Source organism: Panulirus ornatus, chromosome 16, assembly GCF_036320965.1.
Source record: "Panulirus ornatus isolate Po-2019 chromosome 16, ASM3632096v1, whole genome shotgun sequence".
Classification (NCBI taxonomy): domain Eukaryota; kingdom Metazoa; phylum Arthropoda; class Malacostraca; order Decapoda; family Palinuridae; genus Panulirus; species Panulirus ornatus.
Genome location: NC_092239.1, coordinates 95,820 through 118,867, shown reverse-complemented (window position 1 = coordinate 118,867; position 23,048 = coordinate 95,820). Strand labels below are relative to the sequence as shown.

General features: G+C 40.9%; 1 protein-coding gene across 1 annotated transcript; it reads right to left on the bottom strand.

Moving 5' to 3' along the window:
- Positions 1-2,757: 2,757 nt before the first annotated feature.
- Positions 2,758-20,887, bottom strand: LOC139753943 (uncharacterized). Its single transcript, XM_071670903.1, has 6 exons — positions 20,826-20,887; positions 16,804-16,967; positions 12,650-12,760; positions 7,632-7,758; positions 5,503-5,610; positions 2,758-5,369 (listed from the first exon to the last, which is right to left on the bottom strand). The coding sequence occupies exons 2-6, from the start codon at positions 16,964-16,966 to the stop codon at positions 5,222-5,224; spliced, it is 657 nt and encodes a 218-aa protein (XP_071527004.1). The 5' UTR covers position 16,967; positions 20,826-20,887; the 3' UTR covers positions 2,758-5,221.
- Between the last annotated feature and the right edge of the window lie 2,161 nt (positions 20,888-23,048).

Sequence of the window (23,048 nt, the reverse complement as noted above, 5' to 3'; positions counted from 1 at the left end):
GCATGTACAGAGCATCAGATTGGGGAAGAGCAGTGTGGTTTCAGAAGTGGTAGAGGATGTGTGGATCAGGTGTTTGCTTTGAAGAATGTATGTGAGAAATACTTAGAAAAACAAATGGATTTGTATGTAGCATTTATGGATCTGGAGAAGGCATATGATAGAGTTGATAGAGATGCTCTGTGGAAGGTATTAAGAATATATGGTGTGGGAGGCAAGTTGTTAGAAGCAGTGAAAAGTTTTTATCGAGGATGTAAGTCATGTGTACGTGTAGGAAGAGAGGAAAGTGATTGGTTCTCAGTGAATGTAGGTTTGCGGCAGGGGTGTGTGATGTCTCCATGGTTGTTTAATTTGTTCATGAATGGGGTTGTTAGGGAGGTGAATGCAAGAGTTTTGGAAAGAGGGGCAAGTATGAAGTCTGTTGTGGATGAGAGAGCTTGGGAAGTGAGTCAGTTGTTGTTCGCTGATGATACAGCGCTGGTGGCTGATTCATGTGAGAAACTGCAGAAGCTGGTGACTGAGTTTGGTAAAGTGTGTGAAAGAAGAAAGTTAAGAGTAAATGTAAATAAGAGCAAGGTTATTAGGTACAGTAGGGTTGAGGGTCAAGTCAATTGGGAGGTAAGTTTGAATGGAGAAAAACTGGAGGAAGTAAAGTGTTTTAGATATCTGGGAGTGGATTTGGCAGCGGATGGAACCATGGAAGCGGAAGTAGATCATAGGGTGGGGGAGGGGGCGAAAATCCTGGGAGCCTTGAAGAATGTGTGGAAGTCGAGAACATTATCTCGGAAAGCAAAAATGGGTATGTTTGAAGGAATAGTGGTTCCAACAATGTTGTATGGTTGCGAGGCGTGGGCTATGGATAGAGTTGTGCGCAGGAGGGTGGATGTGCTGGAAATGAGATGTTTGAGGACAATGTGTGGTGTGAGGTGGTTTGATCGAGTAAGTAACGTAAGGGTAAGAGAGATGTGTGGAAATGAAAAGAGTGTGGTTGAGAGAGCAGAAGAGGGTGTTTTGAAATGGTTTGGGCACATGGAGAGAATGAGTGAGGAAAGATTGACCAAGAGGATATATGTGTCGGAGGTGGAGGGAACGAGGAGAAGTGGGAGACCAAATTGGAGGTGGAAAGATGGAGTGAAAAAGATTTTGTGTGATCGGGGCCTGAACATGCAGGAGGGTGAAAGGAGGGCAAGGAATATAGTGAATTGGATCGATGTGGTATACCGGGGTTGACATGCTTTCAGTGGATTGAGTCAGGGCATGTGAAGCGTCTGGGGTAAACCATGGAAAGCTGTGTAGGTATGTATATTTGCGTGTGTAGACGTGTATGTATATACATGTGTATGGGGGTAGGTTGGGCCATTTCTTTCGTCTGTTTCCTTGCGCTCCCTCGCAAACGCGGGAGACAGCGACAAAGCAAAAAAAAAAAAAAAAAAAAAAAAAAAAAATATATATATATATATATATATATATATATATATATATATATATATATATATATATATATATATATATATATATATATATATATATATTCCTGCCTCATATCGTCCTTACAAAGACTAGGCTTCTCTTCAAAGGCTTGTTAACATATCGAATGATTTGCCGGTTAGGGTGGTTGAAAGCAGAGCTGTAGATATGTTTAAGAATAGACTTGATAAATGTTTTGCTTCAAGCTCACGACTTACATTGTTTGCGCCTCTTTAAGCGACAGTGACAATTTGCAGGTTGATCACTTTGAATTATCTCTATGCCCTTTAACTTTTACCACAGTAATCTATGAGTTTCTAATATCTTCCACTGTCACTAACAGCCTCGAAAGGACCCAGATGTCTGTTGCTGTTTGTATTCCTTTGTACTTTTTTGTATCTGCTGAAGCCACGACGAATCAGTGCATGGCAGTCGAGTCACCAGCAACTCCTCCCATACAAGTCTTGTGTCTGAGGAATGACTTGAACTCACGTAGTACACAGGTGTTAGTCTGTATCAGTTTTTTCTTAACTCATAAGTAAGTCAGCAGATGGATTTTTGTGTAAATTTATGAAAGTCGGTCCGTTAACAAAGTGTATCATATAATGACACAACAATTCTGTCAACGTTAATTCAATAATAATGTCAGTGTGTCTCAACATTGTTGTCAGTGTGTCTCAACATTAATGTCTGTTGACTTAATCATGTTGTTAGTGTTCACTCAACGATGCTGCCGATGTTGGTCTAAGAATATCGTTAGTGTTATCTCAACATTAATGTCAGTGTAGACCCAACAATACTGTCAGCGTTGATCCAACATTATTGTCAATGTTGACCTAGCCCTGTTACTAATGTTGGCCCAACAATGGTGAAGTGTTGGCTCAATAATGCCCTCAGTTTTAACCAAACAATACTGTCAGTGTTAACCCAGTATCAATGTTGTCCCATTGATAATATCACCTTTTTTGAACTAGGCCTGTTACCAGTGTTGACCTAACAATGTTGTCGCATTACCACTGCATTATTGCCAATGTTAACCAAATGACCTAATTACCCGATGAGCCCTGTTACCAGTGTTGACCTAACAATGCTAACAGTGTTAACCCAATATCAGCAGGGTTAACCTATAAACGCTGTTGGTAATGAACCTACATTACTGTTTAATTTCTCATTAACAAGATTCGCAGCTAACAGAATGTTACCCAGGTAAGCTTGTGTACATTCTTCTCGTGCTTGATGCTGCTAGACTGTTGAGGTTAGATAGAAGAGAGCACAATAGTCGGAGAATTCCGCTATAGGTTTTATTATTTGACATCTAACTGTACATGGTTACAAAGCACACTTGAACATTTCACTTTTCACAGACATCAAGATATCATCTAAAATAAGGAAAAGGAAATTCTGATTCATGAGTATTACAAAGAACACATACATGAAGCTTTCTGGGCCAATTGTGTAAGGTTAGGTTTGGTCCAGAATGTTTGCAGTCCAGAGTATATTGATGATGAGTTTGAGAAGATATATTCTATTGGATCTAAGTTAAAGTACCCTAGATCTTTCATTGATAGATCCCTTAAGTTAGCAAAGAAATCATTTTATAGAGTTGAGCCCAAACCTTCCATTGACACCAAGAATCTTTTAGTTCTCCCTTTTAACGATAATTTTACTTTACTTCCCACGTTGCTTAAACCCTTTAATGTAAATGCTGCCTTCATCAACAATAATACTATAAAGAATATCTTAAACAGGAATTCACCAGAAAATTCTCCTGAGTGCATCTCTAAAGAGTCATGTAAAAATTGTGATAAGTCTTATGTTGGGCAGACTGGTAAGGATCTTTCTGTTGGACTTAAGCAACATGAACGGGACAAGACTCAAATGCCTTGTTCAATCACGTTAAAAACTATGATCATTGTATTGATTGGAGTAATGCCATCTCAGTTATTAACTCTAACTCTATTACCACGAGAAATATCATTGAATCTTCTATCATCAAATACACAAAGAATTATAGTCTTAATGTTAGTGATGGTCTATACAAATTAGATAACTTTATTGTTGATAAATTTGTAAAATGATACGTTTATGATACGCTCGTTGTCTGTCGTGGACAATTGCATGTTTACCAAATGGTGTCCTAGCTACGTCTCTTCGCTGTATATCAACTGACTGTTATATTTCTCTCTTGTGTCTCCCCTGATGATGTGATTATTACACGGAAGTGCACTTGGGAACTTATCGTGTTTCATTTTCCCCGTAGACTCATAGGAATGTACTTGATCACTTGCAAAATTGTGCAAGGAAACGCAAGGAAACCGATGAGAAATAGCCCAACCCACCCACATACACATGTATATACATAAACGCTCACACACGCACATATACATACATATACATTTCACCGTATACACACATATACATACATATATATTTCACCGTATACACACATATACATACACAGACATATACATATATACACATGTACACATTCATACTTGCTGCCTTCATCCATTCTTGTCGCCACCCCGCCACACATGAAATAACATTCCCCTCTCCAGCGAGGTAGCGCTAGAAACAGACAAAAAGGCCACATTCATTCATACTCAGTCTCTAGCTGTCAGGTGTAATGCACCAGAACCACAGCTCTCTTTCCACATCCAGGCCACAAAAAACTTTCCATGGTTTACCCCAAACGCTTCACATGCCCTGGTTCAATCCATTGACAGCACGTCGACCCCGGTACACCACATCATTCTAACTCACTCTATTCCTTGGACGCCTTTGACCCTCCTATATTTCTAGGCCCCGATCGCTCAAAATCTTTTTCACTCCATCCTTCCACCTCCAATTTGGTCTCCCGCTTTTCCTACTTCCCTCAACATCTGACACATTTGTCCTCTTTTCCTCTTTATCAATCTTTCCTCACTCATTCTCTCAATGTGTCCAAACTATTTCAACACAAATTTTCTGCTCTCTCAACCACACTCTTTCCATTAGCACACATCTCTCTTACCCATTCATTACTCGATCAAACCTTCTTACACCACATATTATCCTCAAACATTTCATTTCCAACATATCCACCATCCTCTACATAATCATGCCTCGCAACCATATAACATTGTTGGAACCACTATTCCTTGAAACATACCCATTTTTGCTCTCCGAGTTAAATTTCTCGCCTTCTACACATTCTTCCACGCTCCCAGAACCTTCGCCCCCTCCCCCACCCTGTGACTCACTTTCGCTTCCATGGTTCTATCCGCTGCCAAGTCCACTCCCAGATATCTAAAACTCTTAACTTCCTCCAGTTTTTCTCCATTCAGACTTACCTCCCAGTTAACTTGCCCCTAACCCTTACTGAACCTGATAATCTTGCTCCTATTCACATTTACTCTCAACTTCCTTCTTTCACACACTTTACCAAACTCAGTCACCAACTTCTGCAGTTTCTCACCCAAATCAGCCACCAGCGCTGTATCATCAGCGAACAACAAATGACTCACTTCCCATGCCGTCTCATCCACAACAGACTGCATACTTGACCCTCTCTCCAAAACTCTTGCATTCACCTCCTTAACCACTCCATCCATAAACTAATGAAACAACCATGGTGTCATCAAGCGGAGGGTAGTGAGGCGTTGCTTCAAGCGACAGCAGCACTGACTGGAGTTCACGATGCAGCAAATTATTTTGAAGGAGATGGCTTTGTGTGGCAGCAGCGGGTTATGGTGATAGTCGTCATCCCAGCAGAATTTTACAGTTCATTGTGAGCGTCGAACATCTTGAACAAGGATAGGGGGCACTGCGGGTAGGCTGACCAGCAGTTGCCGTATGCGCGACCGTAGTATTCCGCATTCACGTAGTCGTACAGCTCCCTGGATGACGACGACCCGTAGGAGGTGCTGATGATGCAGTGACATCAGATAGATAAAGCACGTAGAACCTTTTTTTCTTAATCGTAAAATTGAAAACCGAAACCGAAACCACGAAAATGCAGAGAGAAGAAGCAGACAGAGCCAGAGTTGAGATACTTACGTGAGGACGATGTTGATGATCTCTCCCAAGAGTCCGTCTTCCCTGAGAGGAGACTCCGCCACCTCGCACACTGCCCTCAGCAGGCACGACTTACCGTCCACCCCAAACCTGTGCAAGGAAGATATTGTTCAGGAATTGAAATGTAATATCTGTAATGTTAACATTAATGTACCACTACAACTCAACCATAGTTTACATTATACCAGTACCGCTACAGCTCTAAGTAATGGTTATAATTTTTTCATGACAGTGTTCGTATCATTACTCGAGGAACTGACTGCATTGTTGATGTCATTATGACATACTATTGCTGCTTTCAGTAATGGTTGTAACTGCTACCATTTTGATGTTAGAAACACTGTTCCTACAATTTGTGGTTATTGTGCGAATACGAAGCCACTGACACTTCCCACATATAACGGCAATAGTGCCAACATGATGCCAGCAATACTTCCAACTTATAATGGATGTAGTACAGCATAGTATTAAATGCTCGACACACAGAAAATTCACCAACAAGGGCGACTTTCTATCAGCACGCGGTAACAGGACCAAGTATGGTGGAGTCACTGGATTTTTTTTTTGAGGGCTCTAAGAGTATGTAGTCCAAGGTTCCAGGAGGATGAATATGAACATATTGTAGTATTATTTATGAAAAATGATTATCCCAAATGCCTGTCAACTAAACTCAAGGAAAGAAACAGGAGATTATTGATATATGATCCAGCGACGACCATAGAAGTAACATCGGTTGTAAGAGACTCCTGATAGCTAACTCATGGAAAGCAACACATTTTGACAAGATCATTCAAATGACATCCGTGAACGACAGCGACTAGATCAGCGATAGAGGTAGGAGACATTGTGACGACTAAAAGAAGAAAGAAGAACAACAGCACAATCATACGAGATTCCATGTTGCGGAAGTGGGAGGACTGATTACGGCAAGAGTGGTCGGGGCTAAAAGTTATGTAAGGCTATAGGAACACAGTGCTGACAAACATTACCACTCCAATCATAATACTTTAGTAGTGCATGTGAACGAGGAGGGACATTTGCCAAGATAGGGAGATGCGAAGATTCTGCGCTATCGAGTAAACAAGAGGACGAGGAAAGCAATGAAAACAGCCCATATCGTCGTTAAAAGAAACAGGAACATCTCAGTAGATAGCTTTCCTTGGGCGAAAATGGCGGCAGAAAAGGTGCTCTATGACTGGCCAGTTTCCTGCAGGTGAGCTTGAGTATCAACCAGTCAGGTTGCTACTCTTCTAAGAGTCGAGTTCCTTGACTCATCAACTTGTGTATCTGCCATGACTTTCCATCATTCCCCAAAAGAAGACGTTGTTGAAGAATATGAGAAAAATGCATACTTGGCTCTTGCTTTCAGTTTTCGTTGCTACCTTGTTCTGATGTCAGCTTTATCAGTTAAGAAAGTGGATATAATGCAATCATCACATTACTGCTTAAAACTAGGTGGTAGATGTAGTGCAGATATGATAAATGATTTTGCTCGTCTCATTACATTCACACATCATATAAGCAACATTGATACTTAGGAGACACGCAAAATCAGCATACCAAAAGCATTAACAAACACCACATTCTGAAATCAAAGAGAACCTTTCACCATAACATATAAGCAATTTATCAGGACCACAAAAATTATAACAGACAAAGCTGGATCCCACAGGCTAGTCGATATGACATTCATGAACTTTAACATATCCAAAACAAAGCATGAACACCAAGGTGTATCAAATCGGCCAACATCAACTAACCCACTGAAGCAAACGTTTTCCTGACCAGTTAGACACGAAGGAACCCATCTCAATGCTACGTTTAAATAACATTCCCCACACCCCTTCCATTTCATGCTTAACCACACCCCTGAACATCATCACATAGATATAAAAAAGTAATGCAGCATAACACTCATCACTCACTCATCCTCACAGATATACATCCACATTACGCTTGTCACCGCACAGCAGACTTGCCTCTATCCCTTTATCTATAATTCAGATCTTACTCTATGCAACTATCCTCACAGTAGTCCTAATTCTATCCATTATCCACACACACACTAGACTTACGGATATCTCCAAGAAACATTCTTGTAAACCACTCGCCTGCCAAGGGTGTTGATTAGGACGCTATAGATACCCAGTCTGTCATCGTCCATTCTTCCGGAATAGGTGACCTGAGTAGCGTTGGGGAGCTTGATGGTGAAGGGAAGCTCGATGTCCAGGAATCCGGCTGGGGAAGTGGAGAGAATGGGAATGAGCTCTTTGAGTGAGGAAAGCTTGACCAAGAGGATATAAGTGTCAGAGGTGGAGGGAACGAGGAGAAGTGGGAGACCAAATTGGAGGTGGAAGGATGGAGTGAAAAAGATTTTGAGCCTTTCGCCCTCCTGAACATGCAGGAGGGTGAAAGGCATGCAAGGAATAGAGTGAATTGGAATGATTTGGTATATCGGGGTCGACGTGCTGTCAATGGATTGAACCAGGGCATGTGAAGCGTCTGGGGTAAACCATGGAAAGTTTTGTGGGGCCTGGATGTGGAAAGGGAGCTGTGGTTTCGGTGCATTATACATGACAGCTAGAGACTGAGTGTGAACGAATGAGGCCTTTGTTGTCTTTTCCTAGCGCTACCTGGCGCGCATGCGGGGGGAGGGGATTGTCATTTTATGTGTGGCGGGGTGGCGATGGGAATGAATAAAGGCAGTGTGAATTGTGTGCATGGGTATATATGTATGTCTTTGTGTGTATATATATGTGTACATTGAGATGTATAGGTATGTATATTTGCGTGTGTGGACGTGTATGTATATACATGTGTATGGGGGTGGGTTGGGCCATTTCTTTCGTCTGTTTCCTTGCGCTACCTCGCAAACGCGGGAGACAGCGACAAAGCAAAAAAAAAATAATATAATATACATATGTATGTATATATATATATATATATATATATATATATATATATATATATATATATATATATATATATATATATATATTTTTTTTTTTTTTTTTTTTTTTTATACTTTGTCGCTGTCTCCCGCATTTGCGAGGTAGCGCAAGGAAACAGACGAAAGAAATGGCCCACCCCCCCCCCCCATACACATGTACATACACACGTCCACACACGCAAATATACATACCTACACAGCTTTCCATGGTTTACCCCAGACGCTTCACATGCCTTGATTCAATCCACAGACAGCACGTCAACCCCTGTATACCACATCGCTCCAATTCACTCTATTCCTTGCCCTCCTTTCACCCTCCTGCATGTTCAGGCCCCGATCACACAAAATCTTTTTCACTCCATCTTTCCACCTCCAATTTGGTCTCCCACTTCTCCTCGTTCCCTCCACCTCCGACACATATATCCTCTTGGTCAATCTTTCCTCACTCATTCGCTCCATGTGCCCAAACCATTTCAAAACACCCTCTTCTGCTCTCTCAACCACGCTCTTTTTATTTCCACACATCTCTCTTACCCTTACATTACTTACTCGATCAAACCACCTCACACCACACATTGTCCTCAAACATCTCATTTCCAGCACATCCACCCTCCTGCGCACAACTCTATCCATAGCCCACGCCTCGCAACCATACAACATTGTTGGAACCACTATTCCTTCAAACATACCCATTTTTGCTTTCCGAGATAATGTTCTCGACTTCCACACATTCTTCAAGGCTCCCAGGATTTTCACCCCCCTCCCCCACCCTATGATTCACTTCCGCTTCCATGGTTCCATCCGCTGCCAAATCCACTCCCAGATATCTAAAACACTTTACTTCCTCCAGTTTTTCTCCATTCAAACTTACCTCCCAGTTGACTTGACCCTCAACCCTACTGTACCTAATAACCTTGCTCTTATTCACATTATACTCTTAACTTTCTTCTTTCACGCACTTTACCAAACTCAGTCACCAGCTTCTGCAGTTTCTCACATGAATCAGCCACCAGCGCTGTATCATCAGCGAACAACAACTGACTCACTTCCCAAGCTCTCTCATCCACAACAGACTTCATACTTGCCCCTCTTTCCAGAACTCTTGCATTCACCTCCCTAACAAACCCATCCATAAACAAATTAAACAACCATGGAGACATCACACACCCCTGCCGCAAACCTACATTCACTGAGAACCAATCACTTTCCTCTCTTCCTACACGTACACACACACACACACACACACACACACACACACACACACATATATATATATATATATATATATATATATATATATATATATATATATATATATATATATGTTTTAGATATCTGGGAGTGGATCTGGCAGCGGATGGAACCATGGAAGCGGAAGTGGATCATAGGGTGGGGGAGGGGGCGAAATTTCTGGGGGCCTTGAAGAATGTGTGGAAGTCGAGAACATTATCTCGGAAAGCAAAAATGGGTATGTTTGAAGGAATAGTGGTTCCAACAATGTTGTATGGTTGCGAGGCGTGGGCTATGGATAGAGTTGTGCGCAGGAGGATGGATGTGCTGAAAATGAGATGTTTGAGGACAATGTGTGGTGTGAGGTGGCTTGATCGAGTGAGTAACGTAAGGGTAAGAGAGATGTGTGGAAATAAAAAGAGCGTGGTTGAGAGAGCAGAAGAGGGTGTTTTGAAGTGGTTTGGGCACATGGAGAGGATGAGTGAGGAAAGATTGACCAGGAGGATATATGTGTCGGAGGTGGAGGGAACAAGGAGAAGAGGGAGACCAAATTGGAGGTGGAAAGATGGAGTGAAAAAGATTTTGTTTGATCGGGGTCTGAACATGCAGGAGGGTGAAAGGAGGGCAAGAAATAGAGTGAATTGGAGCGATGTGGTATACCGGGGTTGACGTGCTGTCAGTGGATTGAATCAAGGCATGTGAAGCGTCTGGGGTAAACCATGGAAAGCTGTGTAGGTATGTATATTTGCGTGTGTGGACGTATGTATATACATGTGTATGGGGGGGGGGTTGGGTCATTTCTTTCGTCTGTTTCCTTGCGCTACCTCGCAAACGCGGGAGACAGCGACAAAGTATAATAAAAAAATAAATAAATAATATATATATATATATATATATATATATATATATATATATATATATATATATATATATATATATATATATATATATATATGGGCTATGGATAGAGTTGTGCGCAGGAGGGTGGATGTGCTGGAAATGAGATGTTTGAGGACAATGTGTGGAGTGAGGTGGTTTGATCGAGTAAGTAATATAAGGGTAAGAGAGATGTGTGGGAATAAAAAGAGTGTGGTTGAGAGAGCAGAAGAGGGTTTTTTGAAATGGTTTGGGCACATGGAGAGAATGAGTGAGGAAAGATTGACCAAGAGGATATATGTGTCGGAGGTGGAGGGAACGCGAAGTGGGAGACCAAATTGGAGGTGGAAAGATGGAGTGAAAAAGATTTTGTGTGATCGGGGCCTGAACATGCAGGAGGGTGAAAGGAGGGCAGGGAATAGAGTGAATTGGATCGATGTGGTATACCGGGGTTGACGTGGTGTCAGTGGATTGAATCAGGGCATGTGAAGCGTCTGGGGTAAACCATGGAAAGTTGTGTGGGGCCTGGATGTGGAAAGGGAGCTGTGGTTTCGGGCATTATTGCATGACAGCTAGAGACTGAGTGTGAACGAATGGGGTCTTTGTTGTCTTTTCCTAGTGCTACCTCGCACACATGAGAGGGGAGGGGGATGGTATTCCATGTGTGGCGAGGTGGCGATGGGAATGAATAAAGGCAGACAGTGTGAATTGTGTGCATGGGTATATATGTGTGTGTCTGTGTGTGTGTGTATATATGTGTACATTGAGATGTATAGGTATGTATATTTGCGTGTGTGGACGTGTATGTATATACATTGTGTATGGGGGTGGCTTGGGCCATTTCTTTCGTCTGTTTCCTTGCGCTACCTCGCAAACGCGGGAGACAGCGACAAAGCAAAATAAATAAAAAGAAAGAAATACATATATATATATATATATATATATATATATATATATATATATATATATATATATATATATATATATATATCATTCCTTTCTTTCATACCCGTTCGCCGTTTCCCGTGTTAGCGAGTAAGAGCCACGAAGAAACGAGTTCCAGCCTCAATCGCTCTCCCTCACGTTATAGCTACCATATATAATGCACCGTGAACAGGCCCCACAAAACTTTCCTTAACAGAGAAATCCCAGAATAAGACAGTAGGGAGTGTACAACATTCCTGTAAAAGTATTCGTGCTTAATACTTAAATGTAAAGCCATGGTAGTCAACAAGGCTGACCACTGGCCTGCAACAGCACACGACACTTCCGTAACGGACTCTTGCTTTTACCAGATTCTGCCAAATTCCTATTGATCTAAGCACCGATGGGAGGATGTGGAGGACTGCCTCGCCCTGCCACTTGAACAGTTTGGTAAATAGCATCACGTCATTCTTTGTTTTGTTATGAATTGTTTTTCAATGCTTCCGCAAAATTACATTTTCTATCGACTGCATATTTGTTTTTCCTGAAGTACCGTTGTGCGCTAAAGTGTCACGTTGTAAGGGTTGTCCGGGAGTTTATTCCGCTTACTGTAAAAAGTAAGGCCAAAGCCATCTTGAGGTTTGCAAGTGATCATTAAGATACATTACGCGGTAAGAAAATGACGCTTGACCACCAACTTCAACATTTCCTTCCCTTGCTGAACTTAAGTTTTCTTCGTCGCTTTTGCCAAGTATTGCACACTTGAGTACATTACGTAACGTATTCTAACTTATTCTCCACATGACCTAAAAGCTTAGCTGACTTGAGTTCACAGATTGCTATATATATATACATATATCTATATATATATATATATATATATATATATATATATATATATATATATATATATATATATATATATATATATATATATATATATATATATATATATGTGTGTGTGTGTGTGTGTGTGTGTGTGTGTGTATATACAGTAAGAATTTAGTGACCCTCATTAGAAGGGTAAGCGTTCACTGACCCTGGTAGGAAGGGAAGATGATTATTGACCCTGGTAGTGAAGGTAGGTGCTTACTGATTGTGTAAGTGAGGTGTAGGTACTTATTGACTGAACCATGGACAAGCACTTACTCAGGTCGCCAACGGAGACGACAGGGATGCAGAGTACAGGGGTGATGGTGAAGGTGGAACCCGTTGGGAAGGCTATCGTCCGCTTCTGTCTGGAGTGTAGCTCCCCGAGCTCTGTCAAGACAGATGGAAGGTGACTGCTGCTGCTGTAATGTGGAAAATGTTTGGGTTGTGGAAATTATTGCGGTATGTAGTTATTGTTTTGTTTTGTTTATGGTCTGGTGGGTGTCTTTTGGGGTATGTTGTCGTATGTGATGGGATAAGTGGGCGTTGTGTGTGGTCTTGTGGAACTATTCTGGGAATGTTGTAAACGTATCTCGGGTATGTTGTGGTATGTGGGTGTTGTGCTGAGTGTTATGTGTGGTCTAATGAATTCATTGTTGATGTGTGTTGTGGTATGTTGGTGTTGTTTGTTGTGCTGCAGTTGCAATGAGGGAAGGGATGTGTGGTGTGGATATAATGTAGTATTTTGAGGTATAGATCGTGGGTGCAAGCTTTGCGGGATGTGTTGCAGGGTTTGGGAGTAGTGGGATGTATTGTGGGTTCAGCGAGGATAGGTTGTATTGTGAGGTATATGATACCTGGGGATTTTTTTTTTTGCACCTTTTGGAGGGTGGGGAGGGGGACATATTGAAGGGTATCGGTGCTGTGGTATTTGTTGTAGAGTATGAGTGTTGTGGGTCGAGTCTGTTTCGCTTATGTGTTTTAGTGTGTGTTTTGGGGGTTTGGGCATTGTGAAGTGTGGATGTTGAGGGGCACTTTGTGGGCACGCTGGGTGTTGTGAGATTTTCTGTGGTGTTGTGTGTGAGTAGGGTATGCTGGGTGTTGTTGTTATGACAGGTGCTGGAATAGTTTGTGGTGGATGGTGCATGTCAAGGGCGGATCGGGCTACCGGGACACCGGTGGACTGATGACGCCTGGGCCAGAGAGCTGATAACCTGGTTATCCTGTGCTAGGGCTACTGAGTAACCTACTTGTGTTATGTATGTGTATATGGTGTATGTCAGGTTGTTTTAACCGTGTTAACATTGTCCTAGACCCCAGGGTCTGGACCGTATGGATTTTTCAGTTAATCCTTTGTCATTCGCCCCTATGTTGGTGAGAATCAAAATATGTATCAGCCAATATACGTGAAAGCTTGCGTTCAATATCCATACACTCAGCGTTCACCTCCGTGGTTTGCAGTTAAACCTTTGCCATATATTCTTTTGATTATCAGGAGCAAGCTCTTGCAAGGGCCGAGGCATATGATTATTGATTTGTATCTAATACATCCATGTATAGTTTCGACAAGAAAGAGAACATATCAGGATTTATGGGAAACATTGTGAAAGAGCTGAAGTAGTATTAAACAGATAAGTTATGAGGTTGCAACGTGGTTTTACGCAGATGGCGAGGTGCTGTAATGGGCAAGTGAACAAATATTTCATAAATGGTTGACAGAAGAAGAATTTGAAAGGTGTAGTTAAATGCGGGGAAAAGTAAGGCAACAAGTTTCCGAAAGAAAAGAACATGCCACAATAAACTAGAAAACAACGACAGAAACCGGATGAATTTAACTGAGAAATGAAAATAAAAGAGATGTTGTAGGAGGTAGGATCATTTGAATATTCGAAAACAATACGGTACAGTGGAAGTGGAAATTAGAAAAAGGCAATTAAGCAAAGTAGGGCAAAAAGGAAATTAAGTAGTGTCATCTGAAGGAGGAGTGTGTGGAAGTGAAAACTGACTTAAGAAACAGTATGATTCTGACTAACGTTAGGGAGGGAGCTGTGGAAGTGGAACGGGACGTAACAGTCTAAGGTAAGAGAAGTGGAGTTGAGTTATTTATGTATCAGAAATAACTTTTATGGAGAAAGTGAGCAGCGAAATAGTTTAGGAAGCATATGTCTGAGAATGCAGAAGAGCAAACAGTGGAATGGTGGAGTGAGTAAAGACATATGAACATAATGTTCGAGGAGAAAATGGGTACAAGAGTAAATCATAGCAATGCAAGACATTTATCTAACAAAGGTAGGTCTCATACTTTATGTATCCATGATTACTGACTGTATATGTATATGCCTATCTATGTATGTATTCATATTCATTATCTATTTATTGTACTTATTCGCTGTAACCCGCGTTTGCGAGGTAGCTCAAGGAAAAAGACGAAAGAATGGTCCAACCCACCCAAATACACATGGATATACATAAACGCCCATACACGCACATATACATACCTATACATTTCAACGTATACATACATATACATACACAGGCATATACATATATACACGTGTACACACTCATACTTGCTGCCCCCATTCATTCCCGTCGCCACCCCGCCACACGTGAAACGGCACCCCGTCCCCCCGCGCGCGCGAAAGAGATTGCGCCAAGAAAAGACAACAAAGGCCACATTCCTTCACGCTCAGTATCTAACTGTCATGTGTAATGCACCGAAACCACAGCTCCCTTTCTACATCCAGACCCCACAACTTTCCATGGTTTACTCCACACGCTTCACATGCCCTGGTTCAATCCATTGACAGCACGTCGATCCCGGTATACCACATCGTTCCAGTTCACTCTATTCCTTGCACGCCTTTCTCCCTCCTGTATCCTCAGGCCCCGATTGCTCAAAATCTTTTTCACTCCATCTTTACACCACCAATTTGGTCTCCCACTTCTCGTTCCCTCCACCTCTGACACATATATCGTCTTTGTCAATCTTTCCTCACTCATTCTCTCTATGTGCCCAAACCATTTCAACACACTCTTTTTATTACCACACATCTCTCTTACCCTTTCAGTACTTACTCGATCATGATAGTATGTAGGTGAAATTGTACTTCAGTAGGAGTTCATACAATTCTACTTAACATGTAATTTTCTTGTACATTTGGCACGACATGTTTCGTGGAGATAATTCACCTCATCAGGTGCCAGTTCTTACAGTTATTTAAATCCCAACATCACATTTGATTCCCGTCGTCCAACACCAATCATTATAGATCAAGCCGTGTCTGCTTTGTCTGGCCATAACCGTTGCACGGAAGAGTGATTAAAGGGGGTCACGTGGCGGGGGTTGACCTGGGTAACTGGGTGTGTTTTGAACAACTTTTATCATGCTTTCGTGTTTTGTCAATAATGATTTGTTTAGTGCTAAGATGGGCTTTAGAATTGCCTCGGGAATCAAATGCTTCTTGTAACAAAAATGTGGCAAATAATAATAAATCTAAATGTTTACTGTTGCCCTACTCTCCCAACTTAGCTGACAAAGACGTTCTAAAAAACAGTGCTTGTAATGTGGCTTTCCACAGTGGGCCAAATCATGCAACAATTTGGAGCGTTTATGCCGTCAAATGCAAGGCATGTAAATATATTCATATAGATCAGACAGGTAGAAATGTAACGGGGAGGTGCTATTGGCACCATCATTCAGTACGCAGGAATGACATTGTCATTGTCATGAAAATGATTACTCCATATATCTTGAAAATCCCCTTATTTGATACCCCTCCGCTGATTATACCACATGCAACGTCAGCGAATCTGTTTTAAGATACAATAATATTCCATAGATTATACGATAATCCAGAATGATCGAGATAAATGTTAACCTGTTCTGGGGATGACAGAATAGCAAAAGTAAGCAAATGCAGTTTAGAGATACATGAAAAAACTACCAATACAGGTGTTGGAAAAACTTTTTGCCAAAAGAGAACGAACTTAGAGTTACCAGCTATTATTTGATATAGCTCTAGTAGGCTTTAGTGGCTTTCAAACAGCAAACTGTCTTAGGATTTACAGATAGAAACATTAGTACTAGACATCAGACAGTACAATGATCCTTTAAAACTCTACCAAAAGGGCAACATGTTTACTGCAAAAGATAAGAAAATTACCATGAGACTGAAGAGTAAAGTAAATAACTATTTTATATGCCGAGGCAATGGGGGGCAACTTTGGCACTGGTACTGAGATATGCATATTCAAAAATAGTAATTGGCTGCTGGAGTGAGCCATGTGCATTCAACATCCAAAGAGCCAAAACAAATATCGCTCGAGAACAGATTAGACGACTAATATCCAATTGAAAACTAACGCTTTGCTGGATGAAAATGTATCCTCCAATACTATCACATCCACTAAGACCCATTTGAACAACTCACCAAAATTTGTGTCGAGTGAGGTTCTCGCCTTATTCTTGAGCTCCCTCCTAGTGCGCGCCCGGTACTCGAACCAGGTTTCTGTCGTCTCAGCGACAGCGACGGCAAATACCATTCCAGCCACGACAGCACCGAAAGCTATCACCGTCTTCTTCACAGTCACCATTCTAACAAATGTAAAACAAAGTCCCATGCTGATGTATTAGATAATGTGATAAATGAAACACACACACACACACACACACACACACACATACGCACACACACGAATACACACGTGTCCGCACCACTAGCTAGACCACGTGATACTCGCCAAGATGCTACGTCACATGATTATTGTGTGGCCATCAGCAACTCAGAGGTGGGCCGTTTTGATACCAACTTCATTCCCTACATGTCAGAGCTTTAGAACTCTCTAACTTCTCACGTCTTTGACAATAACTATGACCTAGAACATTTTAAAAGACAGGTTTTTCACTTTTTCAGAAATTCTTACATACTTTCTTTTGTCTATTCGTTCATCGTTTCACAATTCTCTCTGTATTTCAACACACACACACACACACACACACACACACACACACACACATATATATATATATATATATATATATATATATATATATATATATATATATATATATATATATATATATATATTTTTTTTTTTTTTTTTTTTTTTTTTTTTTTCATACTATTCGCCATTTCCCGCGTTAGCAAGGTAGCGTTAAGAACAGAGGACTGGGCCTCTGAGGGAATCTCCTCACCTGGCCTCATTCTCTGTTCCTTCTTTTGGAAAATTAAAAAAAACGAGAGGGGAGGATTTCCAGCCCCCCGCTCCCTCCCCTTTTAGTCGCCTTCTACGACACGCAGGGAATACGTGGGAAGTATTCTTTCTCCCCTATCCCCAGGGATATATATATATATATATATATATATATATATATATATATATATATATATATTTTTTTTTTTTTTTTTTTTTTCATACTATTCGCCATTTGCCGCATTAGCGAGGTAGCGTTAAGAACAGAGGACTGGGCCTTTGAGGGAATGTCCTCATCTGGCCCCCTTCTCTGTTCCTTCTTTGGGAAAAAAACAAAAAAAACAAGAGGGGAGGATTTCCAGCCCCCCGCTCCCTTCCCTTTTAGTCGCCTTCTACGACACGCAGGGAATACATGGGAAGTATCCTTTCTCCCCTATCCCCAGGGATATATATTTTTCTTTTTTCTTTCTTTCGTACTATTCGCCATTTCCCGCATTAGCGAGGTAGCGTTATCAACAGAGGACTGGGCCTTAGAGGGAATATCCTCACCTGGCCCCCCTCTCTGTTCCTTCCTTTGGAAAAAAAACAAAAAACAAAAACGAGAGGGAGGATTTCCAGCCACCCGCTCCCTCCCCTTTTAGTCGCCTTCTACGACACGCAGGGAATATGTGGGAAGTATTCTTTCTCCCCTATCCCTAGGGATAAGGGATATATATATATATATATATATATATATATATATATATATATATATATATATATATATATATATATATATATATATATATATATATATTCCTTCCTTTTTTGCTTTGTCGCTGTCTCCCGCATCTGCGAGGCAGCGCAAGGAAACAGACGAAAGAAATGGCCCAACCCACCCCCATACACATGCACACACATACACGTCTACACACGCAAATATACATACCTATACATCTCTTTTTTTTTTTTTTTCTTCTTTTTTCTGCTCTGTTGCTGTCTCCCGCGCTTTATATATATATATATATATATATATATATATATATATATATATATATATATATAAAGCGGGTGGCTGGAAATCCTCCCCTCTCGTTTTTTTTTTTCAATTTTGCAAAGGAAGGAACAGAGAAAGGGTTCAGGTGAGGTTATTCCCTCAAAGGCCCAGTCCTCTGTTCTTAACGCTACCTCGCTAATGCGGGAAATGGCCAAAAGTATGAAAATATATATGTATATATATATATATATATATATATATATATATATATATATATATATATATATATATATATATATATATATATATATATGAGGGCAGCAAGTATGAATATGTACATTTGTACATATTTAGATATCTGTGTATGTATATGCATGTATACGTTGATATGTATAGGTTTGTATATGTGCGTGTGTGGGCGTGTAGGTATATACATGTGTATGTGGGTAGGTTGGGCCATTCTTTCGTCTGTTTATATATATATATATATATATATATATATATATTTTTTTTTTTGTCGCTGTCTCCCGCGTTTGCGAGGTAGCGCAAGGAAACAGACGAGAGAAATGGCCCAACCCACCCCCATACACCTGTATATACATACGTCCACTCACGCAAAATATACATACCTACACAGCTTTCCATGGTTTACCCCAGACGCTTCACATGCCCCGATTTAATCCACTGACACCACGTCAACCCCGGTATACCACATCGCTCCAATTCACTCTATTCCTTGCCCTCCTTTCACCCTCCTGCATGTTCAGGCCCCGATCACACAAAATCTTTTTCACTCCATCTTTCCACCCCCAATTTGGTCTCCCTCTTCTCGTTCCCTCCACCTCCGACACATATATCCTCTTGGTCAATCTTTCCTCACTCATTCTCTCCATGTGCCCAAACCATTTCAAAACACCCTCTTCTGCTCTCTCAACCACGCTCTTTTTATTTCCACACATCTCTCTTACCCTTACGTTACTTACTCGATCAAACCACCTCACACCACACATTGTCCTCAAACATCTCATTTCCAGCACATCCATCCTCCTGCGCACAACTCTATCCATAGCCCACGCCTCGCAACCATACAACATTGTTGGAACCACTATTCCTTGAAACATACTCATTTTTGCTTTCCGAGAATATATATATATATATATATATATATATATATATATATATATATATATATATATATATATATATATATATATATCTTTTCTTTTCTTTCATACTATTCGCCATCTCCCGCATCAGCGAGGTAGCGCCAAGAACAGAGGACTGGGCCTTTGAGTGAATATCCCCACCTGGCACCCTTCTCTGTTCCTTCTTTTTGAAAAAAAAAAAAAAAAAAAAACGAGAGGGGAGGATTTCCAGCCCCACGCTCCCTTCCTTCCCTTTTAGTCGCCTTCTATTCATTCATTTATTCATTTGTTATACTTAACTGCCGTCTCCCCCGTTAACGAGGTAGCGCAAGGAAACAGACACCCACATACACATGTATATACATAAACGCCCACACAAGCGCATATACATACATATATATTTCAACGTATGCATACATATACATGCACAGTCATATACATATATACACATGTACATATCCATACTTGCTACCTTCATCCATTTTCGTCGCCACCCCGCCACACACGTTATCCTGTGGGCTTAATAAACTAACTTTTCTGATAATTCATATGTAATGGAGCCCACTAAACTCACTATGGGTCTTGCTGGTCACCAGCACCTTAGAATTTGTGTCACTCAGGATCAAGCTTATTCCGCCACTCATAGCTGATCATCAGCGCCACACTCAGGTTCATGCACCTTCCGTCACTCATAACTGGACCAGCACCACACACTCTGGGTCATGCACCTTCCGTCACTCATGAATTGTCACCAGCGCCACACATCCTGAACCATGTACCTTCCGTCACTCATATCTGGTCAGTAACATCACACACTGTCCATTTACCTTCCGTCACTCATAACTGGTCACCAGTTGCTACACTTGTACATTTATGTTCTTTGGCACCACTATGCACTACCCGTTCACTGTGCTAAGCATCATGGACGTAAGAATGAAAGACTTCATAAGTCCTGTCTGTCTGTGTGAGGCAGTTTCCATTTATCCTTAACTATCATCAGTCATCAAACTTCCCCGTGTTCGTAATGTTATGATCTCAATGTGTCACCTAGGAAGATAGCTTTACTCTTTCTATCTCTCTTTGAGCCCTTAATTGCTTTGAATGGTAGTTCCCAACAGGAATGACTGGTACCACTTACCTACTTATATCACTCTTATAGAACAAAAAACGCAGAAGTGATCCACACAGACAAGGTAGTGTGAGTGTGGTGGCCCGTGGTCACATGTCTTTATATACTAGTCCTGCTCTCCACCTCGCTAAGCTCCGCCTCATCCATGACTAAGCTTTCTCCTACACTCGTAACACATAACGATTTCTTTCGCAAAGTCTGATTATTTTCAGGCTATCTCCACCGAATTTATCATATTTGTGTTGTGATATGCTTGATGATAGATAGAAAACTATCTGTTATGGAGAGTGATGACGAAGTATAGAATTAAGAGGACTGTTATGATGTTACACATGACCAGTAGACACATGTAGCTTCTGTTTATGATCATCGGGACAAGAGGGATAAAAATGTTATGGTGTAAGTCGTCGATATATATATATATATATATATATATATATATATATATATATATATATATATATATATATATATATATATATATATATATCTTTCTTTCTTTTTCTTTCAAACTATTCGCCATTTCCCGCATTAGCGAGGTAGCGTTAAGAACAGAGGACTGGGCCTTGAGGGAACACCCCCACCCGGCCCAATTCTCTGTTCCTTCTTTTGGAAAAAAAAAAAAAAAAACGAGAATTTGAGCACTCACTCTTATTATATATATATATATATATATATATATATATATATATATATATATATATATATATATATATATATATATATATATATATATATATATATATATATAATAAGAGTGAGTGCTCAAATTACAGAGGTATAAGTTTGTTGAGTATTCCTGGCAAATTATATGGGAGGGTATTGATTGAGAGGGTGAAGGCATGTACAGAGCATCAGATTGGGGAAGAGCAGTGTGGTTCAGAAGTGGTAGAGGATGTGTGGATCAGGTGTTTGCTTTGAAGAATGTATGTGAGAAATACTTAGAAAAGCAAATGGATTTGTATGTAGCATTTATGGATCTGGAGAAGGCATATGATAGAGTTGATAGAGATGCTCTGTGGAAGGTATTAAGAATATATGGTGTGGGAGGCAAGTTGTTAGAAGCAGTGAAAAGTTTTTATCGAGGATGTAAGGCATGTGTCCGTGTAGGAAGAGAGGAAAGTGATTGGTTCTCAGTGAATGTAGGTTTGCGGCAGGGGTGTGTGATGTCTCCATGGTTGTTTAATTTGTTTACGGATGGGGTTGTTAGGGAGGTGAATGCAAGAGTTTTGGAAAGAGGGGCAAGTATGAAGTCTGTTGGGGATGAGAGAGCTTGGGAAGTGAGTCAGTTGTTGTTCGCTGATGATACAGCGCTGGTGGCTGATTCATGTGAGAAACTGCAGAAGCTGGTGACTGAGTTTGGTAAAGTGTGTGAAAGAAGAAAGTTAAGAGTAAATGTGAATAAGAGCAAGGTTATTAGGTACAGTAGGGTTGAGGGTCAAGTCAATTGGGAGGTGAGTTTGAATGGAGAAAAACTGGAGGAAGTGAAGTGTTTTAGATATCTGGGAGTGGATCTGGCAGCGGATGGAACCATGGAAGCGGAAGTGGATCATAGGGTGGGGGAGGGGGCAAAAATTCTGGGAGCCTTGAAGAATGTGTGGAAGTCGAGAACATTATCTCGGAAAGCAAAAATGGGTATGTTTGAAGGAATAGTGGTTCCAACAATGTTGTATGGTTGCGAGGCGTGGACTATGGATAGAGTTGTGCGCAGGAGGATGGATGTGCTGGAAATGAGATGTTTGAGGACAATGTGTGGTGTGAGGTGGTTTGATCGAGTAAGTAACGTAAGGGTGAGAGAGATGTGTGGAAATAAAAAGAGCGTGGTTGAGAGAGCAGAAGAGGGTGTTTTGAAATGGTTTGGTCACATGGAGAGAATGAGTGAGGAAAGATTGACCAAGAGGATATATGTGTCGGAGGTGGAGGGAACGAGGAGAAGAGGGAGACCAAATTGGAGGTGGAAAGATGGAGTGAAAAAGATTTTGTGTGATCGGGGCCTGAACATGCAGGAGGGTGAAAGGAGGGCAAAGAATAGAGTGAATTGGAGCGATGTGGTATACCGGGGTTGACGTGCTGTCAGTGGATTGAATCAAGGCATGTGTATGGGGGTGGGTTGGGCCATTTCTTTCGTCTGTTTCCTTGCGCTACCTCGCAAACGCGGGAGACAGCGACAAAGCAAAAAAAAAAAAAAATATATATATATATATATATATATATATATATATATATATATAT